The following is a 12,126-nucleotide window of genomic DNA, read 5'->3' on the forward strand; positions in this document are numbered from 1 at the left end:
CCATCTCTAAAGGTTACCACGGTAACATCACATTAATTGCCTGTTTTTGACAAGAGGTTGTGTTTTGTGAGGAATTATTAATGGGCGGATGATTAGGAAGCCTCGCTGGATTTATTCGGGCAGTGGACAAAGGTTAATTTGCTGCTAAGGGCTGATAAGGACGTTTAGGATGAAGGCTGACCTAGCAGGCTCTTGTTATCAAAGATAAACGACAAACTCACCATGTGGACGGTGAAGAGGTCCTGGCGATTCAGCATGGGGAGAAAGTAGGACCAGGCTGTGTTCTTTGTCTTCTTTGCGTAATCGAAGAAGATGCTCACCCTCTGATGATTCTCCTGGATCACATGAAAGATTTTAATGAGCACCCATTCAATCTGATCATCTACTCATATTCAAGTGCTTGTAGATCTATTTTATAGGACAAGAATGAAAGCTGCTGTATAGATACGTTGAGAGGTATTTGGACAAAGACACCATTTCAAAAGGACTTAAAAACTATCAGGATACTGCACATGCAGATTTCACAAAAATATGTCAATACAGTCAAGAATGTCAGCCACTTTCCAGAGAGTACCTCAGGCGTTGTAATTTAAAGCATTTAGCAAATTACAAGAGCAGAACCAAGGTAGCGTGCAGATTTATTATTATTATTTTTAAGTGTTGTTAATACACCACTATGAGCAAGTTCTTCTTTATTGCATTTTATACTTTCAATGCTAAAACAAAATTATTCCTGAATTTTAAAATGATGCTTTCAAAACAACTCTAAATATTATTTCTTAATTAAATTGTCAAACTATATTTTAGATCCAACGCAGACACATTAGTGTTCTCCAACTACTTTGTGGTTCGGTTACTGCAGATTCACTCTATCGTGGGTTTTCGTTTGTGACCATTTGTGACATATGTAACCAGGTTTCTAGTTATGGTAAGCCATTTTAAGATTAAAAAGAAAAGTTATTAAGCTGTGTTGCTGACGTTCTCGTGCTGCCAGAGTGAAGATCATAAATCAAATTAATTTAATTTGAATACAGCCTATAATCAACAGCTCGGCATTTATTCTACATTTGGCATTTTGAAACTTAAATTTATCGAGTGTAACAAGTGTTTAGAAGGGTGAGAGCCACATAGAGGGTTTGTAATGGCTTAAAAAGAACCCCGATTATAATGACAAGTTTGCTCCATATGATTTATTTGGTTGTTACTAACATAACTATGCGATTATTTTTTTCCAAAAATCATTTCCAGATTAATACATTTTGTAGAAACTGTATTTTTATGTACGTTGAAGTTTACGTCGCAAACCAAAAGTTACGTATGTAACTGCGGTTCGATGAGTCTCGAACGACCGCCAGGTGGCGGTGCTGTAACCAGCACGGAATTCCCCATATCGCGACAGCGGCAAAGAGCAATAATAACAGAATATGCTTGTCCCTAATTCCGGCTGACATAATCCCCGTACATAAAAGGGATCGTCGGAGGACACATCCTCTCAGAACCAACACGAGGGCTCTGAGTGACAAGCATTGCTGGTGGTCGTGGTGGAGTGACTGAGAACCGTCGGTGGAGGGTACCGACCAGAGACCCGGTCCGATTGCCGAATCCCATCCCGATCCACTGAGAGAGGCGTGACTTGGAAACAGCGGCCCCCTTAGTTGGGCCGTCGTAAGACACAAATAGCTGGGTGGATATAAGGAAAAGTGTGTCGTAGCATCCAAATAAGAGCGGAGCGCCCTCACAGGACAGCAAAGGCCTGGAGTGGCATCCTCGTTTGTAGATGTCGGAGGAAAATGAGCAAGACAAATAGGGCGATTTGCTTGGGAGCCCGACAAAACCTTGGGCACAAAAGCAGCATTTGGCCACAGTGTGACCCGGGGTCAATGACCCCTGCCTCGTTGGGAGTGCCAAAGAAGGCATTCTGGGCTAACAGAGCGTGGAGCTCCCCCACCCGCTTTGCGGAAGAGATTGCAAGTAGAAACGCCATCTTACGAGACAACCACCGCAGCTCCACCTCAGCCAGAGGCTCAAAGGGGGATCTGCACAGTGTGTCGAGTACCAAGCAAAGGTCCCAGGCGGGGACCCGAGGCGGGGTCCGAGAACGAAGGCGAAGGGCACCCCTAAGGAAGGATGTCATAAGACTATGGCAACCCACAGACTTTCCATCAATTGCAACATGGGGAGCCGAAATCGCCGCTACGTAAACTTTGATTGTAGAAGGGAAGCGCCCCTTATCAAACACAGATTGAACTCCAAAACAGCAGGAATAGAGCACATCACGGGGTCCAACCCACTCCGTAAACAACTTCCACCTGTTAGCATACAGTAAACGAGTGGAAGGAGCCATGGCATTAAGGATCGTATTCTTGACAGACGGCGAGCACTCAGTCAGAAATGAGTCTCGTCTCTCAGCGGTCAGACACACAGCTTGAGCCGACGAGAATCTGGATGCCGAATCCAACCCCACTGCTGGGATAGTAGATCCAGCAGACCGGGCAGGGGCCGCGGGATGAGCATAGACGGCTGAGAAGAGGAACCAAGTCTGGGCTGGCCAAAAAGGGGCCACCAGCAACATTGTGTAACCCTCCTGAAGGACCCTTTGAAGGTTCAGATGAATGAGAGGAAAAGCATACATTAGACTTCTCAGCCAAGGGTGTGCTAGTGCATCCTGGACCAGCGGGCTGCTCTGCTCCCTCAGAGAAAACCAGAGGGGGCAGTGAGTGGACTCCTCAGAGGCAAAAAGGTCAACAGTCGCTTTGCCGAAGCGCCTCCAAATGTCGCCGACCACCTCCGGGTGGAGCTGCCACTCTCCCTGAGGCGGATGATGGGGGGACAAAGAGTCTGCCAACTGGTTGGCAATGCCTGGGAGAAACACAGCCTGCATGGTGGCAAGGCGGGGAGCGGCCCATTTGAGAAGACGTTGTGAGGCCCGTAGCAACTGGGCGGACCTCTTCCCTCCTTGATGATTGCTGTGATACACAGTGGAGGTGTTGTCCGACCGCACCAGGACATGTCTCCCTGCCACGTCTGGCAGAAAGTGAATGAGGGCCAGATGCACTGCTCGAAATTCCAGTACATTGATGTGAAGTGATCTGTCTGCTGCAGACCACTGACCCTGAGCAGTCAGTGCTGTGTTGCCAAACTGCACCACAGCCACTCAAACTGGCATAGGTGGTGACAACTTTGCGACGTGCTGATACCACCCCCAGCGGAACACCCGCCTGAAACACTATGGGGCAAGAGCATCCATGAACCGCCCGGACAGGCGAAAACGCGTTTGACGGTCCCATAGAGGATCGAGGCGGAAACTGTTCAGCCACCGTTGCAATGGTCGCAGCAGGCCCAGACGCACCAGGGCCGTCAGGGACGTCAATTTTCCCAGCAGACGCAGAAAATGGAAGTATGGCAGCATCCCATTGGCATGGAAGAGGGAGACGAGGCGCAGTAGGTCATCCACCCTCTGTGGGGAGGGCTGAGCCGTCATGGAGGTGGTGTCTAACGACATTCTGATGAACAGAGTCTTCTGAGAAGGAGCGAGAGAGGATTTCCCAAGGTTACCCTTGAGGCCGAGCCTTGCCACATGTTCGAGAAGCCCACCTGTGTCTCGGAGTGCCTGAGCTCTGGACGGTGCGCATATCAGCCAGTCGTCCAGATATGGGAGCACCTTCATGCCCCTCAACTGCAGGGGTGCAAGGGCTGCCTTCACCACTCGTGTAAACACTCTGGGAGAGAGTGACAGAATGGAAGCACTCTGAATTACCAGTGGCGACCTCTGTAGGTAAAGCAGAGAAACTTCCTGTGCTTATGGGTAATAGGGACGTGGAAGTAAGCGTCCTTTCAGGTCGATTGAGGTGAACCATTGTCCTCAGCCGACCGCCCGCACCACGGCCGATGTAGTCAGCATGCGGAAAGGTAACACCTTGAGATAACGGTTGATTCCTCTTAGATCAGGATAGGATGGAATCCGCCTGTCTTTTTTGGAATGAGGCAGTAGGGGGAGCAGAATCCCCCTGGGTGAGCCAAGGGATCCACTGCTTCGATAGTGGACTTGGCTAGGAGGGCCTCCAGCTCCTGATCCAGAGCCAATGCCCTCACCGGGTCGTTGATGACTGTCTCTCTGACCCAGTTGGAGAGAGGGAGCCGGCGTTGGAATTGAATCTTGTACCAATGAGTTAAGGTTGAAAGCACCCATGGGTCCGAAGCGAGGGCAGTCCAGCAACTGAGCTGCCGACAGGAAAAATAACCGACTGCCGGCCCCTCGGGCTCAATCCCTAACCCTCCCAGACTTAGGGTTCCGGGAGGGACAATGTGTAGTGCATGTAGCTCCAGGCTAAGTGGGTTGGCCTCGCCCAGAGGCACGGTCCCCGCGGGCATCCGTACCATGCCTCTGTGAAGGACGACGAAACCCATATCCTCCCGGAAGATGAAAATTCTGCTTTGTTTCTTCAGTTCCTTTCATGAGGGCTCACACAAGGGAAACTGAGCCAGCCAGACCTGTCAGCGTGCTTGGGTGAGCAAAGACATATAATGGCCCTGCTCCACTTCGTCCTCCGCCATCGCAGCCGAAAGAGCAAGCAGGAGACGAGCCTGTGAGTTGGCCAGGCGCGCTACAACTGCTGCTGTGTTATATGACTTGGTTTTCAGTACATCCATCAGGCGCCACTGAAGGTCAGGGCATCTGGCATCCTCTCTCAAGGCTTCCTCAGCAGAGACGATCAGTGAAGCTACAGAATACTCCACATTAGGCATACGTTCCAGTCCGATAGGATTAAGGAACTGCATTTTTGTCAGAGCCCGTACATCCGCAGGGAGCTGAGGAAAAACACTCGGGTTAAGCCAGCAGGCCTGAGATTTAGGGATCCACTACTCTAATGAGTAGTCCATCGGAGTCAGGCCACACCCTGAAGATGCTGAGCATAACCTTCCGCACCACTTCCTCACTAGCTGAAATCTGCTCTGAAGGAGGAGAAGTCGGGGCAGAGGACACAGAGTCCCCCTCATCACCCCCGTCCTCAGCATCCTGGAAACAGAAAATGAACTGTCGCAGCCAAGAGGGGGCGACCCAGAGGCCGCAATGGAGATTGCATCATCGTTGACCATGTCTGCTGGGTGGGCCAAGTGGGGGTTTGGAACCGGTATGTCCACATCGGCTGCAATCCTCATCTCCGCCGTGGCCTACGAAGTGGAAGGGGTTTGGCCACTCCACTGAGCTTGCATCGCTTTCATAGTCGCTTTATTTGAGAGGCCAACTGCGACTCAGTCCGTTTTTTTTTTTTCGTTTTTTTACTCCTATGAGCATGAGCAGGAGAAACAGACCTGCGTTTTGCTCAGGCCCGAGAGCGGGGGACGGGGGCGGCATTGCCACTCCCAAATCTGACCACGCCTGGTCGGCCACTGTGGTCTGCTGAGGTGCTACATCAGTCGACGTCGTGGCGACAGGAGGACGGGGTCGCCGCCGCCGTGTCAGCTACTGAGCGACAGTCGAGGCAGCAGTCAGTGCGACCTTCTTCAGGCAGGAAGGAACCTCCACAGTGTTTACAGCGAGCAGCGTCCTCCATAACAGCGCACAATCGATGCACAGTCAGTGAACGTGCGTCGATATGCTGCTATCTTCGTCTAGGATAGGAGGCGAGAGCCGCCTCGTCACCAACGGAACCAAACGGACCTCCGCGCAACGATAGCGGCAGACTCCGTGAGGAGGAGGGAGCGACCACAACGCGATGAAAGACTCACGTACGTGGTCGTATGTGCTGAACCTCTGTGCAGATATGGCGTCCGGCTTCGTGAGGAGGGGGCGCCCACACAGCAAGTAAAGAGTCACGTACGTGGTCGTATGTGGCGTCATAAACTAGTAGTTGGCGTGATAAACAGCACCTTAGCTAGCCAAAAACATCAAAGCAGCTGGTGCCCCCTGGCAAGAGTTGGGTAAGTCTTGAAAACAACACACTCTAGCCGAAAACAAATCAAGCTCGGTGAGGATACGATCAACCATATCCTCACCAGCAAGTCGTAAACAAAGCAAGTCAAAACGGCTTTCGTTAAAGATGTTGACTTAAATCATACGCACCCCGGACTTGAAGCTGTACACAACAAAGAGGTGTCGAAGGTGGAGAAATCCCGTAATGATGGCCGGAGAGCTCCAGTCTATCCATACAACTGACAAAACAGAAAATGCACTGAACCGTCGCAGCCAAGGGGGGCGAGGAACACCCGCAGCCCCGATCAACCAGATCACAGGCTACCAGCGATGGACGTGAGTTTATTGAGCTGCGCGAGAAAGGTTAAAGAGGATGTGTCCTGGCGACGATCCCATTTATGTACGGGGATCACATCAGTCGGAACTAGGGACAAAGCATATTCTGTTATTCTTGCTCGATGCCGCTGTCGCGATAAGGGGAATTCTGTGCTGGTTACAGCACCGCCACCTGGTGGTCTAGAGAGACGAAATGGAACATTCTGCGTAGTGCCATATAATGCCTGTGCGCTCACAGATCAAAACAATTGCAATTTATTAGTAACACCGGTGAAGGAGACAAAATACCACATTACGCAGCTTTTGGAAATAAAGAAAGCGAGGTAAACCTCCCTACCATTCCTAAAGAAAAGTTTTTAAAAATAAAATAAAAAAATAGGACGATGCGGTCGAGAAAGTTGCCCCTCGAAAGCTGCAGATCTTGCATGGTGCCGGAAAACTTTAAGCCTTATTCTCTATTAATATCATCATTTGATTAATTACTTGCTGAAGACGAATTCTGTTATAAAATTTCTAATTACTGTTCAAAATGGCAAAACGTGGAGAGCTAAATGAAATCAAAATAGTCAGGGTCAAAGCACTCCACAATGCTGTATGCTTTCATCTTCTCGCTTTTATGGCTGGTGGTCTAAATACATTTATTAAGCGATGGTTAATACCAAAAAATTGACATAAATGTAAATAAAACCATATTGCTAGAAAAAAAAAGATCCCTAAATCAAAGTCAAAGAGGTCTTGGCCTACAAATCGAGAAATCTGGAATATCTTGAAGCATAGCATGCTTTACATAATACCATGTTGTCACCAACTGTCTTCACAGGACCAAAAGATATTCTTTGTTTCATTTCAAATAACGTGTACTGTATTTGAAAATGAAGTGCAATATCTGCCGTATTAGTATAAAAAGTGCATCTGCAAATATACAGTGTTTAACGTTTTCCACATTTTATGTTAAAATGCATGTTACACCAAAATTTATTATTTTTCTTCCCCCCCTAAAAAAAAAAAATAAATCTACAAAAACACCATAAAATCACAATATGAAAAAGTAGGGTTTATTTATTTATTTTTTCAAGATTTGTGCAACTTTATTTCGAAACAAAACGAAAGAAAGATATTTACACCATTCGCAGCCTTATATTGTCATTGGGAATTTTGAGGAAAATAATGAATTTGTTCCATTTTGAAATAAGACTGTAACATAACAGAATGTGGAAAAAGTGAAACACCATGGATATTTTCCAGATGCACTAAAGCAGTGGTGTCAAAGTCCGGTCCTCCAGGGACTGAGTCCTGCATGTTTTCGAGGTTTCCCATGTTCAACACAGCTGATTCATATTTAAGCTCATCAGCAAGCTCTGCAGGAGCCTGATAACGATGCTGATCAGGTGTTTTGCAGTAGAGAAACCTCGAAAACATGCAGGACTCAGGCCCTCGAGGACCAGATCTTGACACATGTACACTAAAGATTGTCCAAATACATTTTGTCTGGAGCAGTGCACAATACCTGTAAAGTGTCATCGATGAGAGTCAAGATATACTGGACTGTCTGCTCCTTGGAGATGTGTGCCATCAGGTTCAGAAAGGTCTTTGCACACTGGATGACAAAAAGCATATTATGAGAAGCCATAACCATGGCAGCACATCCTGTGTTATGTCTTATGTTGAATGAACCCTAATACCTGATGCCCTTCATTGGTCAGGATGACCTGCTTCTCCTCAGAGTTGGCCACCTCAAATTTCTTGATGAACTCACAGTCCTCTGCTGAGATCATCTGACTCCTAAAAAAAGAGAGAAGTGGTCAAACAAGGGAAGTCAGTCCGCTGAAATGTGCAACGGAACCGCCAAAGTAAAACACAACCCATTCTATGACACTTGTGGACTATCACAAATAATTCTTGTATAAAATATTATGAAGTGACTTCATTTGTTCCAGGCTCAAAGTGTCACCATCATAAAACCTTCAACAAGCTGTCATCTAGTATTACATACTGGAAGTTCTGCTACAATTAATGATGGCATGCAGTGTATATAGTAAATGCATTTCCATTAGCATCTGCTTGGTAAAATTAATGTGTGTATGTAATTCAAATTGAATTAATTTATGACTCGTGCTGTTACTGAGCATTAAGAACCCATCTTATTCTATGGCTATATTTGCACATTGATTAAGACATACCTGTAATTGTTTCACTTTGGATACTCGAATGGGCAAAGCATCAAACTACAGTTAGTATATTTGGAAGTACAGCGAGCGGTGTCTCAAGATACAAGTGACTGGAGATTTTGTTCGGCCGATTTTTTTTCCCTTGACTTGTGAGCCTGGACTTGAGATATAAGCTCTGTCTGATGACAGTTAACTCAAATATACGCAAATAGTGAACAACGCTACAAAATAGAAGCTTCAAGCTGTTTATTTGAAACTCCCAGTTATAGTTTACTGTCAAACTATAGATGAAACACTGTTTAAAACAACCACATAGCTTAGCCTGTCAATCCACTAGCTTAATGCTAACACTAATTAGTAGGGGTGTTAAAAAAAATCGATTCGGCGATATATCGCGATACTACATCGCGCGATTCTCGAATCGATTCAAAAATCGGCAGAATCGATTTTTTTTTTTTTTTTTTTTTTTTTTTAGGATTCACACCTTGAGCATGGAAGAATGTTATATGAACGGAACATTAAGCCTTAATATTTTATTTTAATGCTGTTCAAACATGAAACAGATTACAACCTCTATAAGACTGAAATTTCAGATAAATAAATAATACATTTTCATATAAATCTTACACTCTACAAGCTTACTGATTAGTATTTTCTAAATTTGAATGAAAAAAAATCGCAACAATCGACTTAGAAATTCGGATCGGGATTAATCGGTATCGAATCGAATCGTGACCTGTGAATCGTGATACGAATCGAATCGTCAGGTACTAGGCAATTCACACCCCTACTAATTAGTGTCTATGTTGCTAGCTTGTCACCATATCAATCTGTAACAGACTGAACACAAACTGTTCTGCAACACATGCAAAAACACAATATAACTGTAGTCAATCATATATTCTTTATCCTCTGTGAAGAACGATTAAAATTATTATTGTACTGTTAAAACGAGATTAATTGAGATGTCTCAATGAACAGTACCGTATAGCTGTCTTTCTTTTTAATACTGCCCTAAAGTGGCCAAGGCGGAAACATTTTTGTATTTCATATTTTCCTAATTAAAATGGACACTGCAACATTTTTTTACCGATTTTAAGGGAGGCTAGAATGATATTTTCATTCATTTCAATAGGAAAGGAGAATTTGATTTGAATTACGAATATGGTCATAGAACAAATCAAAGTTTGATCTCAAGGCACAACTCTACAGTAGAAAAGAGATATTTGAGTCTTGAGATGTCTACGCCTTGCTTTTTAACACGCCACAGTGGTTCATGCGATTGTGACACTTCACATGGAAATACCACATCCCGACAAAACAAAGCTCATGTCATTCGGGTACACCAATACAGTAATGCCATCAAACACGAGTCGTCTTAAAAAAAAAGAAAAGAAAGAAAAATACAAGAAACAACATATCCCTAAGACCCTCTGGACTAATATGTAGTTCCTCTAACTAGTGAGGAAATCAGTGAATTACACTGACAAAACATTTAGCAAAAAATAGAAAGAACCACCGAAAAATGAAAACTTCACATAGAGTGCCAATGTTCAATGTACTTTATTTTTGAATGGTGAATTCTCAAAAACTTTATAAAAGATCCCCACAAAAAAAAAAAAGCCATTCATTGCAGCAATTCCAATAATAACATAAAGAGGAAGCGCCCCTCAAGACTGTGACTCAGTTTCTCACCATTTAACTGTGTCTTGCTACCCTCTGACAAACAGATAATGTGTGTTACTTACTGCAGGTATGACTGCCAGTTGACCAGATTAGCGCGAACCTCCGCTGCCTTGGCAGCGATGATGTTGGTGGGGACGGCGGCGTCCACGGCCCCGCGGATGTCCATCCTCAGTGACTGTTGGCTGCACTTTCTTTGTCAATATAAAATATGAGGTCGACAATACCTGGATGGGAACACCAAGGAAGCACACATTTTTATTTTGTTTTGTCTTTTGCTCTTACTCACAAACTGAACAACCTTAGCCAATCATAGTTTTTCTTGTCAACCAAAAATATTAACCTATTCGTTTGATCAGAATCATTTTTATTGGTCAGTATGTTGAAACACACAAGGAATTTGCCGTTCTTGACTTGGTGATACAAAGACATGTATAGAATTGGAACGTTTTTAATTACCGGTTAAAAAAAAAAAAAAAAAAAAAAAAGGTCTCAAAACGATTGATTGAATCCAAATATTTATTAATTTGATAATGGATTAGATGATTACAGTGAGTGTTACACCTTTAATAGCACTCCTAACATACTCATCTCTTTAATTACAGCAATGTATTTTGGTCCCTTGAAAAACACTGTAAATTTAAGATATTGTTATTGTAAAAGTTTAATGCAACAGAAGTTGACCACTAATCATGCCTGGAGAGTGTGGCACATGGGTAACAAACAAAAACAAACAAGAATCGACAATGTTGCAGTGTTATTGATTCACAAGGGTAATTCACTGTTCCAGACTGTCCACAATGAATACAACATAAGGCATGGCAGTCATGCAGCGTTACCAAGAATAGCATAAAACGTATAATTATAAATAATACAATTAGTAGCTCGCATGCCTCAAAGGTGTGAGCACCCCTGACATAGACCATACTTAACAGTTTAATTACGGCCTACACTTTTCCCCCATACTGTTTGTAAATTTACTCTGCCTTGCTCTTTACTACTACTGCGTTAGTGTAGGTTAGTGAAAGACTATGGCATATGCCGATTTACGTACATTCCCATCGGAAACCGTTAGTTTGGACTTGAGTTATTAAAGAACAAAAAAAGGATATTACATAAAGATGTAAAACTGAGGAAAAAAAGATTATTAGCGTTTGATCGAACCAGCTAGCTAAACAAGCGTTGGATGCTAACCCGCAACATTGTCGTGACAGTCTTGTCTAACTTGCATAGCAACAAGAAAATAATCACTCAGTGACATAACAGATATTATTTGATGTAACTAGCATTAAAATCTTCGCGTTTTAAGAAAAGAAGAGGCTGGATCACTCACCGGACGAGCTCCTTTACTCAGCTGACAGTGGTGACGTCACGCTGAATCATGTGACTGACGACGCCGAGTAGTCACGTGAGCATCAACGGAAGAGACAAACAAAAATCGTCATTATTACTATGACAGTTCATTTGGAAAAATAATATTATTTGATTGCTCGTTTAATATAGCTTGCTAAATTTTATATTCATAAGTGTAACGTTGTAAAGTCAAAACCACTTTACTTTCCATCTCTATTTCGAAAAATAAGGAGGCTGTCGAGACGTTGTGTTCTCCTTTTGGTGTTTTTAATATGTCTTAGTTTAATTAAGACACCTGCCATTAACGCCCCCCCAACCCCTTTCGTTTGTCTTTTTTTTTCTTACTATGTTGTGTATGACGACTTAAAAGTTTACTATGCTGCTTAATGTTTGACAAGTTTTGGCTCTTGATTTCAATGTTCGAATGCAATTGAAAAAAAAAAGTCATTATTATTATTATGTATTTATTTTATTTTTCTTACCGTTGTTGTTTTTATTTAATTAATAATGGCTATTATAGGATATGTTTTAAGTGGGAATATTACACTATTAGGCCCTATATTGTTTTCATTGAAAGATAAACACAGACTGTCGTACTGTGACGTTTCAAGTGTCACGTGAGCTTGCCATGAGTCTTCCTCCTGTGTTAATCTGTCCTAAGCACATAACATT

The 12,126-nt window shown here is 43.9% G+C and overlaps 1 protein-coding gene across 2 annotated transcripts in view; it reads right to left on the minus strand.

The window, feature by feature from the left end:
- atp6v1h (ATPase H+ transporting V1 subunit H) overlaps positions 1-11,494 on the minus strand; it is a 34,296-nt gene extending 22,802 nt beyond the window's left edge. For both annotated transcript variants that reach the window (XM_077537678.1, XM_077537669.1), the window contains exons 1-5: positions 11,435-11,494; positions 10,167-10,328; positions 7,933-8,032; positions 7,758-7,847; positions 222-335 (exon numbers count right to left, since the gene is read on the minus strand). In XM_077537678.1, coding sequence (XP_077393804.1) covers positions 222-335; positions 7,758-7,847; positions 7,933-8,032; positions 10,167-10,270 — 408 coding nt within the window. In that variant the 5' untranslated portion in view covers positions 10,271-10,328; positions 11,435-11,494. The remainder of the gene's footprint in view (positions 1-221; positions 336-7,757; positions 7,848-7,932; positions 8,033-10,166; positions 10,329-11,434) is intronic.
- Positions 11,495-12,126: the final 632 nt, after the last annotated feature.

This window comes from Festucalex cinctus, chromosome 1 (assembly GCF_051991245.1).
Source record: "Festucalex cinctus isolate MCC-2025b chromosome 1, RoL_Fcin_1.0, whole genome shotgun sequence".
Lineage (NCBI taxonomy): Eukaryota > Metazoa > Chordata > Actinopteri > Syngnathiformes > Syngnathidae > Festucalex > Festucalex cinctus.